This window comes from Nannospalax galili, unplaced genomic scaffold (genome assembly GCF_000622305.1).
Source record: "Nannospalax galili isolate Female #2095 unplaced genomic scaffold, S.galili_v1.0 scaffold44, whole genome shotgun sequence".
Lineage (NCBI taxonomy): Eukaryota > Metazoa > Chordata > Mammalia > Rodentia > Spalacidae > Nannospalax > Nannospalax galili.
Genome location: NW_008355789.1, coordinates 4,795,271 through 4,821,509, shown reverse-complemented (window position 1 = coordinate 4,821,509; position 26,239 = coordinate 4,795,271). Strand labels below are relative to the sequence as shown.

At 48.4% G+C, this 26,239-nt stretch overlaps 1 protein-coding gene and 2 long non-coding RNA genes across 3 annotated transcripts in view; 1 reads left to right on the top strand and 2 right to left on the bottom strand.

Annotated features, from left to right (window-relative positions):
* Positions 1-5,638: 5,638 nt before the first annotated feature.
* Parva (parvin alpha) overlaps positions 5,639-26,239 on the bottom strand; it is a 189,045-nt gene continuing 168,444 nt past the window's right edge. Inside the window, exons 7-13 of the mRNA XM_008853493.3 lie at positions 25,433-25,491; positions 22,090-22,109; positions 20,899-20,960; positions 20,473-20,541; positions 17,637-17,738; positions 16,440-16,512; positions 5,639-8,547 (exon numbers count right to left, since the gene is read on the bottom strand). Of these exons, the coding sequence (XP_008851715.3) occupies positions 8,471-8,547; positions 16,440-16,512; positions 17,637-17,738; positions 20,473-20,541; positions 20,899-20,960; positions 22,090-22,109; positions 25,433-25,491 (462 nt within the window). The 3' untranslated portion in view covers positions 5,639-8,470. The remainder of the gene's footprint in view (positions 8,548-16,439; positions 16,513-17,636; positions 17,739-20,472; positions 20,542-20,898; positions 20,961-22,089; positions 22,110-25,432; positions 25,492-26,239) is intronic.
* Positions 9,028-16,111, bottom strand: LOC115067734. Its single transcript, XR_003847100.1, has 2 exons — positions 15,722-16,111; positions 9,028-9,381 (listed from the first exon to the last, which is right to left on the bottom strand). It is a non-coding gene; the product is annotated as an uncharacterized LOC115067734 (long non-coding RNA).
* Positions 9,380-26,239, top strand: part of LOC115067733 — a 21,581-nt gene continuing 4,721 nt past the window's right edge. The window contains exon 1 of the long non-coding RNA XR_003847099.1: positions 9,380-13,609. This is a non-coding gene — a long non-coding RNA (uncharacterized LOC115067733). The remainder of the gene's footprint in view (positions 13,610-26,239) is intronic.

Here is a 26,239-nt window from a genome sequence, read left to right as displayed (position 1 = left end):
AGTTGGTTCTCTCTTTCCACCATTTTGGTCCCAGGGATCAGACTCAGGTCTTCAAGCTTGGTGGCAATCACCTTTACCCACTGAGCCATCTAACCAGCTCAGAAACGAAATTATTATATCATTATTACTTCTAGGAAGTTTACATCATCAACCTTCCATACCTGTAGATTCCACAACCAGGTGTTCAAACAACTGTAGCTCAAAAACATGCAGGAAAGGGGCCAGGGGGCTGGCTCAGGGGGTACAGGCACTTGGTGCCAAGCCTGACAACCTGAGTTTGATGCCCAGGCCCCACATGGTGGGAGGAGAGGACCGACTCTCACAAGTTGTCTCCTGTCTTCCACATGTATACCAAAACACATAAATAAATAAATGCAAAGCATTTTTTTAAGTGTACAAGAAAAACTGTGTCTGTAATGAAGATTTTTTGTTTGTTTTTTTGACACAGGGTCTCTCTGAAACAGCCCCAGTTGGTGGCCTAGAACTTGCTATGTAGACCAGGCTGGCCACAATCTCACACAGATCCACCTGCCTCTGCCTCCTGAGTGCTGGAATTAAAGGCAAGTCCCACAAAACCCACATGGAAGATATTTTTTATTGTCGTCGTTCCCCAAACATGCAGTATAACAATTCCTTATATAGCCTTTTAGTGTCGTAGATGTTATAAGTAATGCCACGACTACACACAGAAGCACGTGTGGAAGATCATATGTAAATACTGCACCGTTTTATATAAAGCACTTGAGTATCAGCAGGTTTTAATATTGTGGGCTACCTGGACCCACTTTAGGGTGAATGACAGCATTCCTGTACCACTTCCCGTGGGAGCCACATGGGAAGGAAACAGGTACCCCCCAGGATGAATGGGGGGGCCAGGTCCTCACAGAGTATCACCTATAGTTTCCTTTCCTCTTCCAGGCTACCAGCTCTTTTCTGAGGATGGAAGAGAGAGCTGGGTGGCTTAGGAGCTTCTCCCTCTCTGCAGTCTCATGGGAGATGTTTATGGACAGACCGCTTTGGTGCTGGGTAGGGGTGGGTGGCAGCCTTCCCTCCCCTTCCAGTTCCCTTTGTTTTTGGCCATGACTTGGGTCTGGGGGAGGCACTGTTCTCAGGCCTCCACCAGTTCACAGCTTTCCCCACACAGAGGGAAGGTTTGAGATATGTTTCCTGCTGTTCCTAGGAACCTGTATTCTTCTGACATCTGCCACCTGCCACCCCTTCTTCCTGCAAATTCTCTGTACTTTGGCCCTCCTGGCTTTCTGTCACTTCCTCCCCAGAACCAAGTGTTCTCTGGTCTCCTGCTGTGTTCTTGACTGACAGGTCCCTTAGTCCTGCAGCTTCTTGACATGGGTGCTGTTTTAGAATGTCAGTTTCCACACACCTCTTGAGACCTCAAAATCTGAATCAGAGGATCGAAATCAGTTTCCTTTCCTGTCCTTGGTGAGTGGTTCCAGGCCATTCCCAGATACCCGGATTTGCAGGTATCATTTTGTCCAAGCGTCTCATGTTCTTAGACTGTATTCACTCTGCCCGGCCCTCTCTTCTTCCGCCCATGAGTCTTCACTGTCTTCCCATGATTCCTCTTTGACCTTTATACCATAAGTGTGTGTATGTACATATGAGAGAAAAATGGATTCATCTTTCTGGATCTAACTTATTTTGCTCAATATGTCTCCAATTGCATATTTCATGATTTCAAATATCATGTTTTCCTCCTTAATTTTTATTTATTATTTATTTTTCATTTATTTATTTTGAGACAGGGTCTCCCTGTAGCCCTAGCTCACCTGGAACACATTATGTAGGCCAGGCTGGTCTCCATCTCAGAGAGATATGCCTGCTTCTGCTTCCCGAGTACTGGCATTAAAGGTGGGCACCACCACGCCTGGTTTTATTTATTTTTATTTTATATGTATGAGTCATTTGCCCGCATGTATAAGTGCACCACATGCATACAATGCCAGTGGAGGTCACAAGAGGGGGGTCAGATCCCCCAGAACTGGAGATATGAATGGTTGTTAACTGCCATGTAGGTGCTAGGAACCAAACTCAGGCCTTCTGCAAGAGCAGCCAGTGCTTTTAACTGCTGACCCATTTCTCCAGCCTGGATTTCCTCCTTCTTTATGGCTGAGTAAAACTCCACTCTGTCTCGGGCTCTGTATCTCTCTCTCTCTCTCTCTCTCTCTCTCTGTATCACATTTTCTTCACCCATTCATGTGTTGATGGACATAGACTGATTCTATAACATGGCGATTGTGAATAGTGCTGGAATGAACACAGATGAGCAGGTACTTGTGTGGTAATCCGACTTAGATTCTTCCCCATATTTTCCCAGGCATGGTATACCTGGGACATATGGTTGCTGTGTTTTTCAGCTTATTTATTTTACTATATATATTTATTTTATAAATATATATGTATATGTATACATATATATTGTTTTTTGAGATAGAGTCCTACCATGTAGCCCTGGCTGGCCTGGAACTTGCTCTGTAGACCAGGTTGGCCTCCATCTCACATAGATCCTCCTGCCTCTGCCTCCTGAGTGCTGGGATTAAAGGTGTATGCTGCCTCACCCGGTCCATACTGATTTCCATTGTGGTTGTATAAGTTTACATTTCCACTAGCAGTGTGTAAGGGTTCCTTTCCCCCCACATCCTCATCAGCCAATTTTTTTTTTCCCCCAAAAGAATTATTGATTGCTGGTTAGTTGAATCTGGCGACACAGAATCCCTGGCTGAAGGGCCAACTGTGCTTTCCCTCTGTGGTGCTAACCACAGTTTGTTACTAACAAGTGTATCTCCTCTGGACTGTAGTCTTCTATTCAATATATATATTTGTTGAACATTTCATTCTAGAAATTTCTTAGGGGCAATAGGTCAAGATTACACATAGTTAAGACATAAATAAAGTCTTCCCTGTCTCTCCTCATGGGTCCAAATATCCCTTAGTGTAGGAGACTCTGAAATGGGTTCCAATTAGAAAATCAAAAGCCAACCACAGAGCAAAACCAAATATTAAGTAAGCTTAAATTTTTAGCCTTATGCTAAGTATGATGTCAGTATGACGCTTTCTACCTGATTCTCCAACTATCCCGCAGGATTGATTTTTCTAGATGCTTCAGGCTTGCCACCCTGGAAGCCTGCAGTTCTCAGTGGCCAGGCTTGGCTTGTGGGAACCTCATCCTGCACTGAGTACTCTCAGCTCATGTGAATAATCACAGAGGTCCCCACCATGGCCAGGAAGCCAGGAGCAAAGGCAAACTTGGGAGCTCACCTGGGTTTATTTTTTCAGAGAAAAATGTTAATGCTGCTTGGGATTTCTGGAAACACCTCCCACCTGCTCCACCCCCCACCCCTGATCCCGTGCTATTCCCCTGCTGCTACAGCTGTGAGCAGTTCATATTGACTTGTCTTTCACTAAAACCTGAATCTATAGGGATTTGGGAAGCTGGAGTTTCAAGGTAGGTATTTTAGCCAGTGTGATGACTAATATACATTGTCAACTCGGCTGGATTTAGAATTGGAAACACACCTCTAGGCATGTCTGTGAGGCCATTTCCAGGGAGGATAAACTGAGGAGGGAAGACCCGTCCTGAATGTGGGTGGACTTGACTCCAGGACTGAACAAAAAGGAGAAAATGAGCTAAGTACCAGCATCCATCTCTGCGTCCTGACTACAGATGCAGTGGGAACAGCTGCCTGATGCTTTGCCACTGTGTGTGTACACATGTATCGGAGTATGCACATGTATGTGGGAGTATGTGCCCATGCATGCACATGTGCAGGCCAGAGTGTCTTCTTCTACTGTTCTCTATCTTATTTAAAAAAAAAAAAAATTTTTTTTTTTTTGGTTTTTTTGAGACAGAGTTTCCCTGTAGCCCCAGCTGTCCTGGAACTCACTATGTAGACCAGGCTGGCCTTGAACTCACAGAGACCCGCCTGCCTCTGCCTCCCAAGTGCTAGGATTAAAGGCGTGCACCACCACGCCCAGCTTCTACCTTATTTTTTAAAAAATATTTTATTTTTATTTTGTGTGTATGAGTGTATGTAAGCATACCCATGCCCTGTGACAGCCTGACTTTTTATATGAGTGTTGGGGGATTGAAACTTGGGTCCTAGTGCTTGCAGAGAAAACACTTTACCCATTGAGCCATCTCCCCCAGCTCTGTATCTATTTTTTTTTTTTTTTTTTTTTTTTTTAGACAGGGTCTCCCTGTAGCCCCAGCTGGCCTGGAACTCATAGAGATCTGCCTGCCTCTGCCTCTCTAGTGCTGGGATTAAAGGCGTGGACCACCATGCCTGGCTTCTGCATCCATTCTTAAACTGTGAGCCAAAATTAACCTTTCTGTCCTTAAGATGCTTTGTCACAGAAAAGGGAAAAAGTAACACAGGCAGTGAGTCAACCAACCACCCAGCATTGCACCTCAGTGTGGTTCTGCTGTCCTCGGTATCTGTACGACTCTCCTAACTTTCCAGTACACCCAAGTGAATTTCATGGGGGCTTTATGCGACGTTGGGATTAGTGAAGGGTTGAGGATATATCCCTCTTAAATGAGTAGGATAGAACATATAGTTTGGATTCCTGAAGTGGGATTGCATTAAAGGCAGTGGGTCTCAAATTGTTTGCCACTTAGACAGGATTTAAACAATTTGACCCACTGACTCCATCCAGTCTCATTTTCTAGTGGAAAAATAAATTAGTGCTAATTTGGGGAAGTGGATGATGTATACATTTGCACTAACATTGGTGTAGGATGATTCATACGGGAACCACAATATATACATGTTGTAGAGTCTAGTTATTGGAAAATTATAGCCCCAGAATACTGTTGATGCAAGTAAGCTTCAATGTACTCCATAGGGTTAACCAAATAACCCACAACAAAATGAACCAATAATGATAATGAACGAACTGATTCATAATTAAAGTTCCAATGGCAGCAGCTGAAAATTGCAACCAACTCCAGGCTGTGCTGATGAGCGGCTGATAAAGAAACCTCCTCCCAGACTTGGAGAATGTCAACTCTATCTGCACATGGGAAAGGGGAATCTTTTCTTGCAGTCTGGCAGGTGGATGAGCTTTACAACATTGCAAGGGACACAGTAACCTTTAAAAAGCCTTTCTCAGTCAACTGCCATTTAGTAGAACTAATTGCACACAAAAATGAAACCTTAATTGAATTACACACAATTGGGTTGGGATATGTGTGTGGCTCCATGATAGTGTGTATGTTTAGTATGTACAAGACACCAGGTCCCATCCCCAGGTCAGCAGCCATACACACACAGACAGACAGACAGACAGACAGACAGACACACACACACACACACACACACAACAATTTACCGTTTATATTCCAAAGAAAGACTTAGAAAAAAATCAGATTCAGGTACATGAAATGCCTTTGGTGAGTATCTCCAGTTCCACCCTAGACTGGAGCTGTGTGTTTAGCTGAATAAAATGCTAAATCTCATTTTAGAAATATATAAAAATCCTGTGTAAAATAGTGTCAAATACGTAAGTGTTCACCTAATGCCTAGGGTAAATAATTTCCGAGATCTAACACAGTGTGAAAAAGAAACGCATATGAGAGTATATATAATGGGCTATTTATATAATATATAAAACCCCAAGATTCTATATGCACATTCAGGCTTTATTTGCATGCAGAAGAAATGGCTCAAAACAGTTATCTCCACAGAGGGTGGAGACGATGGGGGAAGAGGTGAGACAGACACTTGGGGTTATTAGAAACTATTCCTGCTTTTTGAGTTCTGTGCTACTTATGTTTCAACTATTAAAAAAAGCACAAGAATGATTCACTGAGGTGGGAAGGCTCACCCCAACTGTGGGTGCCAGCACTCCCTGGGCTGGGGTCCTAGTGTAAATAAAAAAGAAGCGAGCTGAGCACCAGCTTTCATAGCTATGCTTCCTGACTGGGGACACCATGTGGCCAGCCTCCTCACACTCCTGCTGGCTTCCCTGTCATGATGGATTCACTCTTTGTGAGCCAAAATGACTCTTATCTCAGTCTCTCTTTCCTTTTTAAAAAGGAGAGATGAAGGCTGTTTGGTTACTTAGAATGATGATGTCTCTTTCTTCTTTCTTCTTCAATATGGTGCTCATGTCTTAAGTAGGAGATGCCCAAATCTAAGTGCCAACATCTATCTCCAAGAAATGGCAGGGCTATAAAACCAGACACAAGCTCTGGGATTCTGGCCTGAGGCAAAGACCTTTAAGAACCATTCCTGGCTACATTTGACATGCTATTTAAAACTGTCCAAGTGTTCTGATGTCATTTCCTCTGTAGATACAAGAAATACAAAAGGGATGCTCTTAACAAGGGCACTTGTGTATTTATGGCTTGAATCTAGAAAAAACAAGAGACAAAATTCCAAGAGGAAAGTGCGTTTAAATGGATGCATCGCTCTTGTTTCTTCCCACTTCAGCACTGCTTAAGGAGATGAAGCATTATTTAATCTTGATTTGCTACCAGGAATTTAAATGAGTGCAAGGGGACCATTACACCATTTAGTGTCCCCTCATGAAAAATAGGATATTTCACTAATTATACAAAACAGGAATTGTTCTTGTATATAGATTGACATAAGACAGCACATTGCCCTCCTATCTTAAATGCTCACTGTGCTGAGCAACAGTCCTTAGAACGAAACAACCAAGGAGCTACGCAGTGGGTCTAAGCTTTCTGATTTCTGGACTACTCCAGATGGTCAGTACAGTGAAGTGGGAGTGCTCAGGGAATGTCTTGGATAACTGGGGCCGGCCCGACTCTGTATACAAAGAGATTTAGTGACTCCTCAAACCAAGAACAGGGTTTACCCAATGAACCTCCCTAACCTCCCCAGAGGCTCACATGACCGAACCTTTGTCCTCAGCTGGTGCTGCTGTTCTGGAAAGCTGTAGAAGCCTTGGGGGTGGAGCCTGGAGGGAGGAGGGCTTTGAGGTTTTACAGCCTCACCCGGTTTCCCATCTGCTGGCTTCTTCCTGATTCTCCATGATGTCAGGAGTTATGGCTTCCCCTCTGTGATGGACTGTATGCCTTCAGACTGTGAGTCAACATAAGCCCTTCCTCCCTTAAGTCACTTATTATCAGGCATTTCGTTCCAGCAAGGGATGAATACAAGGTAGCTTGTTATATGCTTCCAGAGGCGGCTGTACAAGTTGGTGTCTACCTGGCATATTATGAAAATTCTAGAAAGACACAGGTTTAGCACAGGTGATTGTTCCAAAACCAACTCAATTTAAGAGCACAAGTGTTACTTTCCCTAGTCACTGTTCTCTCTCTGAGGTTACTTATTCCCAGTCTGTTAAGCATGCCAATATCCCCCTAGGTTTTGCCCTTCCGTGTGCCATCATCTCCTTTTCTCTCCGGCACTTTGTAGCAGCCTGGTACAAGCGGAATTCCATCCTTCCAAGTCAGGTTCCTATCAAGGAGATACAAGTAACCAGGAGGGAATGAACTGCTCAGCTTCGGTCTAAATGACTGACATTTTCTCTGCCTGGAATTAGCTGGTAATTGCCTGTGGGCAGACATAGCCAGAATGGTCTAAATGATCAATTAGAAGGCGAAAAGGAGTTCCTTTCTTTAAAGTTCAAGGGTCCCTGTTGAAGAGCCTTACTTCCCAGGCGATGTTCTGATGGGCCTGCGCTCTCTGCGGTGCCCAAGTATATCGTACATTTGCCTAACGATAATGAATTGAGTACTTATTTTGCAGGAAAATATAGGGCACTTCCATTACACGCAATCAAGCAAAAAGGCTGCAAAATGCACCACTCCATTAATTCCAAACAGAACTCTTCCCAAAAGCCACCCCACAACCAGAGCGTAGGCTTATTACCCATCTGAAGGAATTAAGGGTAATTTTCATTTGCACAAAGGATTTGAGGGATACAGCTCTGGCCACACACAGTATTAATTGGGTTCAATTCAATTTGGCAATTTCAGTGTGAATCACCGAACTCTGACCTGGCTCGCCCTAGGGTGAGATCAGAGCTTTCTGTCTGTTGGGGTGGGGGTGGGGGGATGTAGGTGTGTTCAGCAGGGCAGGTGGCATGAGCATGTGCACTTCAGAACATACTCAGAATGAATGCCACCGACCAGTTATTAACCAATAAATTGCTCAGAGTAAAGACAATTGCTAGCTGGTAGCAAGTCTCCCCATCTCTGAGCCTCAGTTTTCTAATTTGTAAAAGGGGGTAACGACATCTATTTTAATGGAGGTTAATGAACTTGGGTACAGGTCACTGCTGGGACTGTGGGTGTGGTCAGTGGGTATGGGATAGTGGTCATTTCCTTCCTGATTTTTAATGTCCACTATCTCTGGGCAGTTGCTAGGCTTGCAGAAGAGCGTAGAGCCAGAGACTGGAGCAAGCAGAGCACAGAGGTTCAGAAGCTGGTCCAGACGGTAGAGTGAGAGGTGCCAGGCAGCTGCAGGTGCCCCGGCCCTCACTCCACGTTCCGGTACTTGGTAAAGAGGTTGTACAGCACTCGCAGCGTGGACTTCAGGTCACAGTTGACAATGTCTGCAGAGAGACAAAGGCCATCAGCTGACTCGGTGGCACACACACTCCAAAGGGCCCTGAGTGTCCCCTGCTGCCCATCAGGGGCTGTGGAGGGATGGGCCGGTGGACAGAGAGAACTCAGCAGGTGAACGGCGAAGGGGAGGGCTGGGTATCAGGGTCTCACTCCCATGGAAACAATGCAGAACCCAGAGCAACAGATGGAAGAGGGGCTGGCCTTGGCTCTGCCAGGTCTCCACCTGCTCCTAAGGCCCTTCTCTCCTTCACAGTGTTGTGTGCAAAGCAAGGGACAGTTGGGAGGCCCCTAAAACCCCCCACCTGAAGGGAAGGCTCGACATGTCAGACTACCTTGAATCAAGGTAGAGAGAGGCTAGAAAGTTCCTTCCTTTCCTTTCCTTCCTCCCATCCCTCCTTCCCTCCCTCTCTGTCTCCTCTCCCCTCCCCCTCCTCTCCTCTTCTCCTCTCCCCCCTTTTCTTCCTTCCCCCTTCCCTCACTTCTACCTCAATGACCTAAGCTATCAGGAGCCTGCCAGGTGACATGGTGGGCAGAGTCCCAGGTGGAGGGCCCTCTGGGTCACTAGGCCAGCTCTCATGGAGAGCTAAAAGCAGGCAAGAAGGCTGGTGAGGTGCGGAGGGGCGAGTCCTGAGAGGTCTGGCACCCACATGTGGAGCTGGGAAGATTTTGCAGGCTAGAGGCTGGCTGGATGCCACTCACTGACGTGTTTTGCACAGCCCTTCATCCTTCCCTTCCTCCCATCCACGTCCAGTTACCCCTTATTCTCCACTGGCTCCCCGTTCTTTCCCTCTGCCTTCCCTCAGTGAACCGTTCTTGAAGAACTAGAGCACACAAAAGGAAAAAAAAGGGATCCGTGCTATTTAGGAATGCATACTTAAGTAATAAAATAAGGAAAACAAAATCAAAACAATCCAAACTCCATGATTACGAGTCAGGGAAGCAGGTCACCTTAGGGAGGGCGGGAGGGAGGAGGCACAGAGCACTTGGAAGGGAGCTCCCAGGAGCTGTATCCCTCCTGTTCTGACAGGGTGGTGGCTGCCTGCCACTCACCCCATGTCATCTCACTAACCTGCACCCTTATGGTTCATGCATCTTTGTGTCTGTGTCATTTTTACAATACAGATGGTATTTCAAAGTGTAAGTGTGCAGGAGGTCAGATGAGGTCAGTGACAAAAGATAATAGCTGATGTGTGTTCCCAGGCGAGAGAAGGTGCTGAGCCACTGGAGAGAGGGAGGGACCATGCCTGTGTTGTGGTGCACAGAACAAGAGTTCCATCAAGATGGGCAGAATAGGATGTCAAGGCCCTTGGTGGGCTGGGTGGGGTTCCCTTGACTTTGTGGCTGTGCCCAAAGCTCCAACAGCTATCTGCACTGAGCCCTAACTCCAGGCACTAAAATAGCGGCAAGCTGAGGGCGCCACACTGAGGACGGCCCTTAGGCTTCCCTCCCTGTCGCGCACCCCCTCTCCCCTTTCTCTCAGGACTGATCCTGGTATCCTGTGGCAGACAGCCCTGCTCTGCCCCAGTCATGTCCAGATGCATACTAACTTCTCTTGCTGACACAAAGTGGGCTCCTGGAGCATCTGGAGAGGCCTAGAGCCCACTGCTTCCCTTTCTGCTCCTATTTTGGTGCTCATCTGAGACACTGGCTGGTGACTGGGCCCTGCTACCTTGCCCGGTTTGTGCTAGGCCAAATCTCACCCAGAGTCATCATCAATTCCATGGGCTCTGGGCTGACTCTCCCAATGAGTTCAGTGCTGCTTACATTTGACACGGTGAACTAGGAGGTAACACCTAGAAAGGCAGGGGGCAAGGATTGTGAGCTGAAGGGCAAGTCAGAGTAGCTCTGGGATCACAGCAGCAGGCTCCGAAATGGGCTCCTTTTACCCTCTCCGCCCATTCTACCAACTGTAGGCAGACCATCAGACCTCTGGGTATGTGCTGGGTGTGCAGTGCACAACCCCAGGGCGCCATCACCATCAACTACAATACACACGGTGTCCCTTGGAGTGAGCAGCAAGCCTGCCTCACTGCTTTCCAGTGTAACCTGACTTGGCATCTTTCCACGCTCCCTTCAGGCTTCAGCCCTCCCCACAGTCACACTCCTACTGCTTCCTCCCAGGCCGTGCGGGCTTTTGTACTGAGCACTGCTGCTCCAGCATCTGAGGGCTCTTCCCAAAGACTTGGCCCCCGAGTCCTGCAGGCTCTGCTCAGAGCCACACCTCCTCAGGGACAACTTCCCCACCCAGAACGGGTGCTGGACATGGGATGCTGCTTCCTGTCGGCCATGCCTCTGTGCTCTGCCTTCGTAGTATTTATCCAATTCCGAGTCAGTGGCAGTGTGCTTGTCTAGTCTGCCTGGATCAGCCTTGCCGTGCAGAGATTCCCCCAGTGTCCTAATAGATCCACGTGACAGTGGCTGCCCAAAGTCTCAGAAGTCAAGGAAGAAAGTTCCATGAGGAGGGAGTAGACAACAGGACCACATGCTACCAAGAAGGTAACAAGGCAGAGGACTAGAGAGGTCCAAGGGGATATGGCTCCAGATGATGGCTCAGGAAGGCAGCCGGGCGGTGAGCAGGTAGAGGAAGGCACTCACAACACAGTGGACAGACAAGAGATGGAAATGGGAGGGGGTCTGAGGGCCACACATCAAATGCAGCCCTGGAAAAGCAGCTATGGGTGGAGGCTGGGGATTTGCTTTTGAAAGACAGGTGAGTTCCAAAGATGACAGAGGAAATCACTGTCCCATATGGGAGAACATTCCCACTGGCCCTTTTATGTCAACGTAACATCCACTAAAGTTTGAAGTCCATCATCACTGCCGTGTGGGACCCCAGGGGTTGGCTTCTTTGAATAAGTTTTCTCAATGGTAAAAGTGGGTAATACCTTTATGAAGAACACCTGAAATACATTAAGGATTCTCTCCTCCCCCCAACAGTAGTTTCCTTCCCGTCTTCCCACCTTGGCTCATTAACAGAGCTGTTAGGTATGGCTGCGTTGGCAAGAGTCACTATCCACATAAATGAAGCCCTGCTTCTTCAGAAGGTCTGAGTAATCTTCACCATCATCACCAGGTATACATTGGGGCAACAGGGTGACTGCTTATCATTTGTTCTCACCTAGAAAGCCAACTGCCGGCCACCCTGGTTGGCCCAGGCAGACTAGAAGAGCACCGAGAGACTGAGCTATCTCAATGTGGAGAGAACTGAGGGTGCCTAGGAATGCCTGGAGACTCCACGCTGTGTAAACAGAGTCTGGCTGAATGAATGGTGTGATTAGTGGCTCACACTCCTGTGTGCCTGTCCATGCTGGCCCAGGATGGACCCCTCTCTGGAAGCAGACAGGACTGTGGGACTGTGAGTCAGAGCCCACCAGCAGTGGTTGTCTAATGGCTGGGGCCAGGGGAACCAGGTCAGAGCCAAGGTGACTGGAGGAGAGAGCAGCCTTGAGCCAAGGGGAAGGACTCGCGGGTGCCTCTCTTCCCCACTGGCACCAGGGACTCCAGATATTCGAGAACCATCCATGTTGAGGTTTTAATAAAAGAATTGACCCAACAGATGTGGGTATTTATGGGCTACCACGTGGTACCTCCATCCTTATATATTTTACATACTGAGCAAATTAGGGTGATTAGCAGAGCCACCACCAGAAGCCTTCACCTATCATTTCTTTGCAGTGTGAACATTCAAAATCTTTCCCTAACTAGTGCACAATGTTTGCTTATTAGATTCCTCTCCCAGAGCAGAACAGCAGGACTTAATCCTCCTGCCTGAATGTAGCTTTGTAACCATGAGTAGCCTCATACCCTAATCCTTACCCACCCAATCACTGGTTGTCCACACTTCGATCCTGCCTGTGCTAGGCTTCTCCCGAGTCTTCACCTGTCTGGGTACAGTGGGGTCTTGACTGTATTCGAGGGTGAATCCACTAGAATGGTAATTAGGGAGAGGCATGTGCATTTCAAGACACGCACCTCCTCCCGAGCTTCCAGTAGGCAGCACTCCACTTGATTCCATGAGATCAACTCCTCTGGATTCCCCATGAGTGAGATGGTGTGCTATTTTTCTATGTCTGGCTTAAGTGACTTAAGATCATGTCCTCCAGGCCTATGCATGTTGTCACAAATAACAAGGGTTCAACTTTTTTATGGCTGAATAGTACTCCATAGTGTACATATACCACATTGCTTTTCTGTTCATCCACTGACAGACACTTAGGTTGGTTTCATCTCCTAGCTGCTGTGAGTCGTGCTATGATTGTGTGTTTCTCTGATGTATTAATTTAATTTCCTTTGGATAGAAACCCAGTAGTAGGATTGCTACATTGATGAGTAGCTCCATTTACAATTTTTTTGATTGGTTTATTTTTATTTTATATGTGTTTTACCAGCATGTATTTGCAATGCCCGTAGAGGCCAGAAAAGGGTGTCAGATCCCTTGGAACTGTAGTTATGGATGGTTGTTAGCTGCCAGGTGGGTGCTGGGAATCAAACCTGGGTCCTCTGCAAGAGCAGCCAGTGCTCCTTAACCACTGAGCCATCTTTCTAGTCCCCATTTATAATTTTTTGAGGACCATCTCTCCTACTATTTTTCTTAGTGTTGGTACCAGTGTGCAACGCCACCAACAGCGTGTAAGGGTTCTGCCATGGCCCCTGGGATTTTTTGCTGGCCTGGGACCGTGTAGACCTACAAGTGGGTCTGTGGATCATGGAGTGTGCTGACCTCCTATTCCTGCTGTAATGAATTATCGCTGTACTCCCTCTGTGGCTCTGTGCAGAGCTCTTCCCCCAGGCTTGTCTCTGGCTGGGCTTCCTACATGCCTTGGCTTATAGCTCTCTTCCATCTTTCAAGCAGGGACAGCTGGGTGAGCCTTTCTCACGTTCCATCCACCCTGACCCTCTTGCCTCTCTCTGCCCCTTGTCAGGACTGCTGCAATGATGTGGGGGCTTCTGGGATAGTCTGGAAGGATCTTCTCATCTCAAGCTCATCAGTTCAATGCCTGCAAAGCTTTTTCCATGTAGCATGTGAACAGATTCCAAGGATCAGGACAGGTATGTTGGGTGTGTGTTAATTTAGGGTGTTGCAGATCCTCAACAGCATTGGAGTAGGAGGACAGTTTTCTAATATGGCCGTGGCTGTCACCCTTGTCTTGCAGTTTCTGTGGCTCCATGCCTTTGCTAACACGTGATGAATCAGTGTTCCAGGCATCTGCCACTGTCAGCTCTGTGCACTGTTACCCAGAGCAATGGGGACAGGGCTTGGGTAGTTTCATGTCTAGCCTCAGACCAAGTCTGCCATGGCTGAGCTGCCATCAGCTGCCGTTGCTCACAGTAGCAGACCCCTGCTGTTTACATACATCCACCTGTTGGCTATCCACACTTTGATCCCACCTGTGCTAGGCTTCTCAGAACCCCCACCTGCCTGGCACAGTAGGGTCTTGACCATATTTGATGGTGAGTACACTTGAATAGTGGACATGGAGAGGTATGTGTGTTTGAAGACATGCACCCCTAAATTAACAAGCCACCAACTACCACCTCTTTTCTCTCCCCCAGCTGACCTCCCCTCTCCTCCTCCCCTGCCCTCTCTTTTCTGTATTGGGTATTAAACCCAGGTCCTTAATGTACGCCACGAACTATATGCCTAGTTTTCTTTTCACATTTTTGTTTGAGAAAAGGTTTCACTAAATTGCCCAGGTTAGAAGCCTTGAACAGACTCTAAAGCCCACGTAGGTCTTTAGCCTGTAATCTTCCTGCCTCAGCCTCCATGTAGCTGGGATTCAGCTCTGTGCCACTAGACCCAAAGCATCTTGCCATATGAAACACCTCCATTATAGCCTGTATGATCTGGAGATGCCTGCATAATGTCCACAGTGTAGACTAGGAAATCACTACTCAGGCAGAAAGCAGGGAAGACAGATGGAACACTGGGATCAGCTGCTCACAAAGTCCAGCTTCACAGAACACCACTTCAGTGCTCCTTTACACACTGGAAATTTCTTGCCTGGGCACGATGCCCAGTGCAACAACAAATAAACCGCATGTGTTTTTCCATTGCTATTGCTTGGGAAGTTTCATATTAAGCAGTTCAATAATTGCATAAGAAACCTCATCTATATTCTGAAATAGTCTTATAGATCGATGTTGGGAAAAATTATCCCTGTCCTGAGGGAAACAAAGGTCTGAACACCAACGTATCAGGACAAGTCTTTCCAATATGCAGGCTGGAAGTTTCCACAAAGCGGCTCAAGACCTCCGTGTAGTCAGAGCTCTCTAAGCCAGGTGGGGCTGCTGTGGAGTGCTAGAGTCTGACCTTAGGGTCTTAGGATGGTGAGTCTGGCCTTGTGGGGTGCTGCCACACTAGAGGTCCTCTCCTAGAGGCAACCAGTGGCGTAGGACAAGATGGGAGTGAAAGGGAGTAAGTTAGTTGGAGCTGACAGTACCCAGGTCTGCAGGTTGTTAGCAGCAGCTAGGCTCTCTGTGCCCTAGCCAGGCCTGTGGCTCACTCCTTCATCCTGCATCCACCAAAGCTTGTGCCAGTCCTTCTGGTGTGTCCCACCTGTCACCAGCTCCAGCACACAGCTCCTCAGTGTACCCAGATAGACAGGCACCCCTCCTGCATACTCATGGCCTCCTGTTATATCCCTGCCATGGCCACTCTCTTAACTGTCACTCTATTTGGGTGGCCAGTGCCTCTTTCCTCCCCTTGGCTGCCGACAGGAGCCTCGAGGGCAGCGATAGTCTGGCCTTCTAGGTGTGCCATGATGCGCAGTGTCTCAGGATGGTTAGACAAGGGCCTGGCTCTGTGGGTGCAGGTCTGAGAGGCAGATCTTGGATTAGAGCTAGCAATATGTGTAAGAGGCCCCATACATGGCTTCTGCTTGTCCTGTGCTTTTAAACAAGCAGGAACATGCAAGCACAAGGCCCTGCAGCCGGCCTTCTTGGAGTTTCAATTTGATATAAACAGGCATTTTGTGGAGACTAGTGTCGGCTTCTCAGTGCTGGTGAAATGGAACACTGCAGCAAGTGGCAGAAAATAAGTGTGCGTGCCACGATGATACCGAGAGTGATGTGCCTCCTGCTCTCACATGCACATGTGTGGCCATGTGTGAGCACTCAAGGCCTGCTGGAGTGTCTTCTCCCTTTTGTTTTCCCTAGTCTTACATTGTCAGCCCCCTGGATCTGTGGGCTACACAGTGTAGATTCAGCCAACAGTAGCTTGAAGATATTCAAAAGCAAATCTTGCAGGGCTGGAGAAAAAGATCGGTGGTTAAGAGTGTTTGCTGTGCAACCATGAGGGCCTGCGTTCAAGTCCCCGATACCCATATAAAAAGTTGGGTGTGGTCTTGCACACACCTGTAACCCCAGTGCCGTGAGGGGCAGAGACAGGAGTCTCTGGGACTCAGGACTCAGGACAGGAGTCTCAGGACCGCTGGAGCTTGCTGGCTGCCAGTCTAGCTGGGAAAAACCACAAACTCCAGGTTCAGAGAGAGACTCTTCCTCAAAGGACTAGAAGACACTCTACATACTCCTCTGGCCTCTCTGTGTGTATGCAGGCACACACACACACACACACACACACACACACACACACACACACAGTGCATCTGTACCAAGCCCCTTGTTACTATTCTCCCAACAAAAGCCTGAAACAACTATTTCCACATACAGTGCTTACACTGTAGTAGGTGTTCTTAGCAGTGGAGAGGTGATTGAATATACCAGGTCATCTACTTAAGGGACTGAGCATTCTTGGATGCTAGTATCCTTGTAAGGTCTTAGAACCAACTGCTTTTGCACACTAAGGGACTAAGGTATTTGTCACCCAGACCCCACAAATTAGAGTCCCCCACTGTCACAGTCCCAGAGAAGGGCAAAGTACCTTCTGGCCGTGGTTTGGGTTTTTCCAGCCCTCCGTCTTGCATGAGCTCAAAGGCAAAGGAGACATTCAGGACCTGGAAAGAGACACAGTGGATGTGAATTACACGCCTAGATTCCAGGACCCCAGGTCTGCTGGGAAGCCCAGGAGCCAAGCACTGTAGTCATGGAGCCAAGGTTGAACTTGTCTGTGGCTAGGGAACTGGGCTAGCCATATTGAGGGTGTCCTTGCCCATCCCAGCCCCATCGGAAGGGCTCTTTCTGTCCTACCCAAGTTCCTCTGTTAACTGCCAGTTCTTCAAACTCAGTCAGATGGCAACTCATGTCAGGAGGGCCTCTGCTTTGGACCTAATGCCTCTTGTAGCCAAGTAGGATGTGGCTATCTCTGAGAGGTTAGCCCCAGACAAATCAAAACAAAACAGGGGCTAGAGAGTTGGTTCAGTAGTTAAGAGCACTGGCTGCTATGCAGAGGACCCAGGTTTGGTTCCCAGCACCCACATGGCAGCTAACAACCGCCCGTAACTCCAGTTCCAGGGGATCTGACGCCATCTTCTGACCTCTTTGGGTACTATACAACATGGGTGCACTTACATGCATGCAGGTAATACACTCATACACATAAAATTTTTAAAAAAATATTAAAACAACCAACTCTTTTTAAAAAGCGTAGGAATGTAGCTCAATCTCCAGCATCACGTTTACAAAAAGAAAAAAAAATCACTTAAAAAAGTAACCAGGCATGGTAGTGCCTGCCTGTAATCCTAGCACTGGGGAGGCTGAGGCAGGAGTATTGCTACAAGGTTCCTGGGGTACATGCTAAGTTTGGGGTACATGTAGCCTGGGCTACAATTTGAACTCTGTCTCAAATGCCTCCCATCTCTTCCACCAAAATAAAAAAGAACCAGGCTGGTCACAGGCCTCAGGGCTGACTGGCCTTGAAGCTACCTCCTGTCACCTCTGGCAAAGATGAGGCTGGGCGACTGCAGGAGCTCATGGCTAGGGGAGCAGGGGCAGGTGCAAAGGACTGTGCTCAGGATGCCTAGGATCTGTGGGTAGCTCATTCTAACCCTGGCTATTATCTGAGAGGTCCTGTCTTCAATTGGTAAAGGTCTGGCCAGGAGGCAGCCTCTGTGTCTTCTTGGACAGGCCCAGTATAGATGAGCTGGATGTGGGGGGTTTCCTCAAGGCCCCTTCCCCTTACCTTCTGTTCAAAGCTATCTGGGGTCAGGAAGAAGCTGTGCAGGGGTACAAAGTAGCCCTCGAGGAGCCCCATGAGCAGCACCAGGTAGACCCCATCTGCAAACTGCAAGGAGAGCCAGGTGTCAATGTGAGCCTCATTCATCAGCCTCAAAATCACCCCCAAAGCAGTTTCAGTAGGTAGACTGCTGGCAAGGGCTGGTGGCTGGTGGCAGGGAGATGCCTGCCTGGTTATGGTCTAGTCAACACAGGCCTGACATCAGGTGAACCACCACTCAAAGCACACATGAAGACTTGCACCATCAGATCAAGTATGGCTCCTCATTCAAGGTGCTCAGGGTCCTGGGGAGAGACTGCTGTGGAGGCACTGTGGCAGCTAGCTGACTTGTGTGACTGAGGAAGGCCACCCGCCTACTGGAGGGGACACCACTGCAGGCACCTACTGGAGGTGTTGGGGGTGCAGAGGTAGCTAGGGTGAGGCTCAGGAGGAGTGACAGGTGATGGTCAAGGGGAGTGGCATAATGGTCCTCAGTGACCTTTACTTTTGGAACAGAGACAACGCAGTGGCATCTCCTTGCTCACATGTCCTTCCCTCGGTGCTCCAAGGCAGCCAGTGCAGATGTTAGGAACACAGGTTCTGATCCCAGTCCTTCTTGCTAGCTGTGAGACTTGGCATCAACTCTCTACCTCATTTTCTCATGGCAAATTGGGGGTGCAGCAGTGTGGGTTGTACTCCATGGGGTTAGCATGAGGACCAAGCCCAGTAACACGCAAAAAGTGCCAGGGACCTATGTGGCATGTAGGTGGCACTTAAAGCACTATCACTTTTCCCATCTGGCTCCAGAAAATAGCTTGGGGTCCGGTCCCATCCAGGGCAGTAGAAACACTGGGGCTGGGGAACCTGGGCCAAGGGACAAGACTCTTGTACTAAGTGCAGAGAGTGTAGGTTCTACTTTAGAGATGGCTGTGCATCCTGGGTGATGATGGTAGTGGTGGCCAGGGGTGAGGGCACTTTGGGAGGAGTCAGTGTTCAGGTGTGGGGGTGGCCTGAGCTGAGACATAGCAGTCATCTGATATTCTCACATCCCTCAGACCAAATCACCACGTGATGAGGTGTAGACAGCAGATGTTGGAGTGTGCGAGAAGCTACGCTTGTAGTCAGCCTATTAGGAGAATTAAAACAACCAGACTCAAGTGCTGGAGTGTGGCCGAGGTCTGGAGTGTGTGTTTGCTGAGTCTCCCAGGATGACTAAGAGAAGGCTGGAGGCCCTGAGACCAGCCTGAACTGGAACAGCTCCTCCCCACTCTGGTGGGTCACCTTAGGCAGGTAAGGCCTGTGTAGGACATCCCATGCTACCACATAGGCCCTGGAGAGCAGGGCTCAGAAACTGCATGGAAACCAGAGCTCTTGGCTGCCAGACAGGTGATGGAGCCTCAGTCTGGCTGTGGCTGGGACAGGCTGAGGTGGAGAACATTGGCTCTGTGAGCCAGGAGGAGACCCTGGATTAGGACAACACAGCTCAGAGGGAAAGACAGATGGTGGCTCACCACCTGTGAGGCTGGTTCTTCTGACTGGGTGGGAACCAGCTGAAACCTGTGGACAGATGGTATAACAGCATTGCCCTTGAAGTCAAGGAGATGGTCCAGAGACCACAATGGCTGCCTTTCTAGAATGTTCTAGATTTCCTCAGCATATATAAAGCTCAATGCAGAGTTCAGAGACACAAGAAGAGAGCTCAGTGAAGAACAAGGTGGGTTTTCATAGATGACAGGAGGTGCCTGCACAGTCAGATAGATGAGAGCCAGGCAGCTGAAATCAACCCAGAATGAAGGGCTGGGGCAGTTGGGTGTGAAAATTACAGCTTAGTTAATAAGAATTAAGGTACGAAATAGCTGCGGCTGGCTCTAGGTGGAGTCCAGCAGACACCGATCCCTGAGACACCACCACAGTGAGGCTGGATTTCTTCAAAGCCACCCATTCCAGCATCGAGGGCCCCACCCCCAGCTGAGGAGTTGTTGGTGCTGCTGGGGGGAGGGAGAGTCACTTTTCTTCTGGAGTGTGGACCATGGTGGGTTGGCCATGCTCCAGTGGATGATCCTACATCCACGCACATCTGAAGGAGGGGGAGAGGGGAAGGAGGAAGAGCTGAAGTTGGGAAGGAGATGTGGGATATGGGGGGGTTGGGAGAAGTTGGGGAGAGGGTGGGGGTGGATATGATCTAAATATACTGTGTACATATATTAAATTACCAAAGAGTAAAAGCATCATCAACAAAACACTGATGTTCTGTCAAGAAGACTGAGCTGTTGCTCTGCATTAAAGAGGGGGCTAAAGGGACAGACAGCTGAACACAGGGTGGGGAGAGCAGGACAGATGTTCTCTAACCATGTGACAGCCCCATTTCAATTAGTCAATATCAGCCAATATCACTTCATGGTCTCCCTAAACAGATGAGCATAGGGTATCGATGCTAAACTTGTTCCCATTTGATCAAGATTGTGTATTTGTTTTGAAAAGGCATAAGGGAACTATTTGGGGGGTGGGAGGGAGAGAGAGAGAGAGAGAGAGAGAGAGAGAGAGAGAGAGAGAGAGACAGAGAGAGAGAGACAGAGAGAGAACAAGTGAGCCAGCTGTGGCTAAGTGTTAACTTGTGTGTGTCAGGTGTGGAAGAAACAGAATTCATACTTGCAACATTTCCAAAAACAGCTGGAAAAAAGTCCAGAGAAGCCCATCTAGTTCATCTCTCTGAGTGGAACACATCCCATGCCTCACCCCTCTAACTTGGGAAGCTGTGGGTCCCTGAGAAAGCCCTCCTGGCCATCAGTGAGCTGCCACCCACCTGTGTCTCCAGTTCTGTGACCTCCAGGTTCAGCTTGTTTAGGTGCTTGTTCACGAATGTGATGAGGGTCTAAAAGAGAAACAAGAACCAAGATAGAGACCTCCACCTGTGCAAAGGTCCTGGGGCCACAGGGAGAGGCCCTTGGTTGGATTGGCCACATGATATAGGGCTGAGAGGGACAGAGCTGTCTGAGAGACAGGATGACAGGTGGTACAAAAGCTTCACTCAGTGTGGGTGGGAAGAAGGGTGGGTGGCCTGATGGGAGCAGAAGAGACCTGGATGACATATCAATGACCAGAGAGGCAGAGACATGTGGGACAGCCCTGTGTTTGCAGGGATGAATGGGGGTACCCTGGTTGCAGGTTGGCATTTTCTAATGACCTGCTGGGTCCTGCCCCTTGCTCCCCCCAGGCACCACATGCCCACCTTCTTCACCACATTGAGCTTATCCGGTGCGTGGTCGAACAGCGTGTCAAAGGCATCCCGTTCTGAAAGAAGGAAACGTACCTCACATCAAAGAGCAGCTTCCTGTCAGGAGGCCCATCTGGGCTACAGTCCATGAGCCTCTGGAGCCATGGTTGGCTACCGTAGGGGGTGTCCAGGGTACGGGCCATGCTGGGGCTGATTCATACCCTGGGATCCTTGTCTCTATGACACATCTACCAGGCAGCCTCACCTGAGCTTGGTCCTTTCTCACTGCATCTGTTCCACCACGTGGAGATGCGGTTCCAGTTCTAAAGTGCTTTTACCACTCTCTAGAGGTCACAAGTCACCCAAATATCAAACTATTTCAGTCCCTGATTTCCAAAAGCAGTTGAGGTAATCATTCTGGCAGGGGCAGAGGCGAGGGCAGGAGGACTCAGCGCATTCTAGGACAGAACAAGAACCTCCTCCCACGGGTGTCAAGTCTATCACCCCCGCTGCCCAATGCCTCAGTTTCCCCTTCCTTGAAACATCATCTGAAAGATGAGCCTCCCCAGGTCTGCCATAGGTGTGAAAGGTGTGTGTTCTATTGACTTTGACATGCTTTCCCAATGAAGGTTTTAGTATGATTAAAATACTTCATGGGATAACCAGGTATCAGGCTGACAAAATACAGCCAAGTCACACTCCCAGCAAGGATGATTTTTGCTCTGGTGCCAGGTTCTCATAAGTAGGAGGTCACACATGCCCATAAAGGGACAGAGGGAGGGGCTAGGGAGGTTTCCAGGACCAAGCGCGTGAGGAGGGTCTGTGACCTGAGGCCTCCCCTTTCCCCTTGGGCACTGATGGGCATAGCTGGGATTTCTGGGAAGGAGACCTCTGACTTTCACAGAGCCTGAAGCTCTGAGAGGTGAGTCAGGACCAGGGAAGAACTGGGGCAGAGGACAGTCCCCAAATCTGTTCAAACACCTCTTCCTCTCCTACAACTACAGGCACAGAGCAAGACTCCCCTGCTGGGGACAGGCCTGTGCCTATGTCCCGGCCACTCAGTTGTTCCTCCCTACCTGGCCACTGTGTCCCCTGCTGGGGCAGACACCCATCAAGTGACAGGCTGAAGGCCTGCTTTTCCCACCGACAGAAGAACCAACAAGCACCCCCAGAGCCACCAGAGCCAGACAAACTCAGGACACTCACCATGCCTTCCAGAGAGAGCCCTAGAATTAAAAAAGAGAAAGATTTCAGGGTTATCTTCAGTTACACGGCAAGATGGAGTTTGGGGTCAGCCTGGGCTACAAGAAACCCTGTCTGAAAAAACAAATAGGAGCTGGAGAGATGGCTTGGATGTCAAGAGTGCTTGCTGCTCTTGGAGAAGACCTGCGTTCAGTTCCCAGCACCCACGTCCCTGGGCTCACAACCACCTGTAACTCTAGCTCCAGGGGATCCAATGTCTCTGGCTGCCACGAACACCTGCATCATATGCACATAGCCCCACACAGACACAGACACATAATTTAAAAAATAAATATTAAAACAAAGAAAATGAAAGAGAGAGCAGGTAACTCGTCCCAGGACTGTTCTTGGGAAGGCATCTCTCCCTACTTGCCGCGGGCCTGGTCAAGGAGCTCAAATATGTGTCTTCATTGGCATTTGGTCCTTTGTCACCTCCAATCATGGAGACTAATACTGCCTCTTTTAGTCAGGTTACTGATGTTAAAGCAAAACCTGGTGCAGTGGTGCTAAAAAGACTCATTTTTTGCCCAAAATGAAAGCAACATGGCATCTTGTAGTTTAGAAGGAATACTAACAGGGGCTGGAGACACCCAGCTAGAAGGTATCAGTATTCAAAGGCACAGACCCAAACAATCTGCGATTCCATTTCACCGTCCACGTTGCTGTGGGTGACTGCCCAAGAGGTCAGCATTGTCTTGCTCCTGTCCAGCCCCCAAGTGACACCTGTCACTGACCCAGGACAGAGAATCTCAGAGAGGACGGGAACTGGAACGTCACATGTAGACAGGGAACAGCAATGTCCTAAGACTTCAGCACTAGATAGGCAACAGCACACGTGGTCTTAAACGCCACTGAGCCCCAATTCCCCCCTTTTTAGATGCTGCGTGAACTCTGGGTCTCTTAATCTCTAAACTGAAGATAATAATGGGATACTTTGAGCAGTCAATGTTTTGGAGTTTTTAATCATAATTCCTAGCCAACAGTAAATGTTCTGAACATCTTTAAACATTTTTTAAAACTGCATTTTTATTTATTGTGTGTGCATGTATGTGTGTGGCAGTCAGATTATAAACTGTGGGAATCGGTGCTCCCCTTTCACTGTGTGGATCTGGGGGCTGGAACTCAGGTCGTCAGGTTTGGCGGCAAGTGCTTTTACCCGCCAAGTCATCCCATAGGCCCCATTCTTTTCTTAGCACATTTTTCTTTTTCTTTCTTTATTTTTTTTGAGACAGGGTCTCACTATGTAGCTCTGGCTGGCCTGGATCTCATAGAAATCCACCTGCCTCTGCCTCTTGCATGCTGGGATTAAGGGTGTCTGGCTCAGCACACTTTTGGCTCTCATGAATTTTAGTATATGGTTCATTCGCCTGCACACCTGACACCCATCAAGTGAACATTTGTATGTGGTTTTCCTATACAAAATGATGAAATCAGAGATGCTTGCAGGATGGACTAGGGTGCCTTCTCCTTCATCACCAGGGGACAGGGCTTAAAGGCAATCCCTACCATGTGTGCTTATCATGAGCACCAGTGGTCACAAAAGCGTTGCAGAAATCATGAGTCTGTTGGTATTAGGGCGGCAGGGGTGGGTACATCTCCATGGCAGAGGAGAGAGAGAGAGAGAGAGAGAGAGAGAGAGAGAGAGAGAGAGAGAGCCCTCGTGGGGCAGGAGGTATAGGCAGGGACGTGAGGCTAGACCTGGGATGGCTTTGCCTCTTGGACGTCAAAGCCATGGTCAAGACACTGAGTGCCCTGCAGGCCAGGTGACTGCTGGAAGGGATGAGGAGGCTGTGTGATGGGGGTCTCCACAGGCCATCTACCAGGCATTCTGGGAAGGGCCACCCTACATCTCTGCCTTCTCTCAGGTCTTTCTGAAGTCACTTGCATTATGGTCACCAAAGGCACAGCCCTGACTCCTGTCAGCCATGGCTGGGGCGTATAAAGGAGTTTCCTAAACAGGGAACAAGGCCTGGAAAGAGTGGGTCGGCTGGGATGTCGGAGGCAGGCCAGCTCTAAAGGGCACGGGTAGAAAGGCAGAGCTAGGGCTGAATCCTCATTTCATCTTTAGGTCAGGAAAGGACTCCCCACTTCAGAGACAGGGAGACTGAGGTCAGAGATGCTCAGGACTCAAGGCAGGCTGGTTAGGAGCATGGTGCTCTTTTGACCAGACTACTCTTATTCCAGAGGGTCAGAGAGAGGCTGTGGGAGGGCTGGAGACTAACCTTGCCCACTTTGCATGGGGTAGGGCTCGGGGCCCAACTCGATGACCCCAAATCCCACACACCAGCCTGCTCTTCCTGTTTAAGAACAAAAATTCAAGGTCTGGAATGGTGGTACACCGCTGTAATCTCAGTACGTGGGAGGTGGAGGCAGGAGGATCAGGTGTTCAAAGTTATCCTTGGCTACATTTTGAGTTTGAGGCCAGCCTGGGCTACATAAGGTCCTGTTTCAAACACCAAAGCAACAACAACAATAAAAACCAACAAAACAAACAAAAATTCAGTTCTCCATGGCAAACTGTGTGTGTGTGTGTGTGTGTGTGTGTATGTATATGTAGGACAGAAGTCAATTTTGAGTGTTTTCTCCTTTATTTTTTAGGGTCTCTCATGAAACCTGGAGCTTGCTGATCAGCTAGGCTGGCTGGTCAGGGATCCACCTGTCTCTGCCTCCCCAGTGCTGGGAATACAGGCACAGGCCATCATGCCTGGCTTTTTACATGGGTCCTGGGTATCTAAATTCAGGTCATATTGTTTGTGCGGCAAGCACTTTACTTGCTGAGCCATCTCCCCAGCCTCATGGCAAAATTTTTATACTTCTTGATCTTTCTAATTTCTAAAAATAAATGGTAGAAAAAAAAAACCCCACCCAAAACCAAAGACAATTCTAAGGTAGAAGGACTTTCTGGGTCATGGCATGTGATCAAATAAATCAGATTTAGAAAAGGATAAAAAACGTCATCCCTCTGAGGATTAACAATTCAGATTTGGCCCCATGTTTACCGTGGGTTGATTTCATGCTGGTTGACTTTTTTTTTTGTGGGGAGGAGGGCACTTTTTTCCTGGAGTGCCACAAAATGAGAATTTTTCAATCACAGCTAATTCTTCTCTCCTGGCTTCCCAAGGCTGTACCTTAAGCAGCAAGAGGCATGTTTTGAATGCACGGAAAAGGCTAAACTATAATCATCGGCCACAGCCTAATCCTTCCTGCAATCCCAATAAATGAAAACTAAATATCAGCAAATGGGTGAATTTCAGAGAAACATCTGTGTTCCATTACAGACTTGCTGGCAACCATGGTGTTGACATACTCTGTGTTACCGGTTATTTCCTCTCGGATCTGTCGAGACTGGAGGATTCCTTCTCGTTTCTGAAATGGAGAGAGGAGAAAAAAAATATGCTCTAGAAAAATAATACTGAAAAATTGGTTGGTATTCCTGATGCTGAGAAAGTTACTGGTGTTTCAGAAGTGGATCCAGGGAAGAAAACATGACCTGGGGGGACCAAGCTGCACTTCGGGAGTGCAATTAGTGTTTAGTCCAAACAAGTAGGCTGATTCTTGGCTAGTGAAGCCTGCCTTTCCTTATTGGAAGACAGTCTGTTGGAAGCCAACTGTTTGCCTCCGGGAGTGAGCCACAGTAAACCAAATGGAAATGAAGGACGGGTGTGTCAGCCTCCAGCTGGGGCCCCGCAGGGAGGCCACGGAGTGCTGCAGGCTGTGGGGCTGGATGGCGGGTGCGCAGTCCAGCTTGGAGAATTCAGACTGGCAGAATTTTGTTCTGCTTTATTTTGCTTTTGTTTTTTAAGAATATTCATTGAAAATTTCACACATGTACACGATCTGTATGAATCGCATCCACCCCCTCCCGCTCCTCCTGGACTCCCCAATACTTCCTGTTAAGGTTCAGGAAGCCCCGCCCCTTCATCAACAGGGTCCCAAGGACTTCTCATGCTCTTGAGAAAAGGGAACCTAGCTGATAAGCACCTTGGTCTTTGAAGTCAAGAGAAGCAGACTTTTCTCCACTGTTTGGCGAACACAGCAGGCTTCCCCTTTGATCTCTAAAGAGGACAGGGTTTAACACCCCTCCCACCCAACTTTAAAAAAAATTCATCTTCCC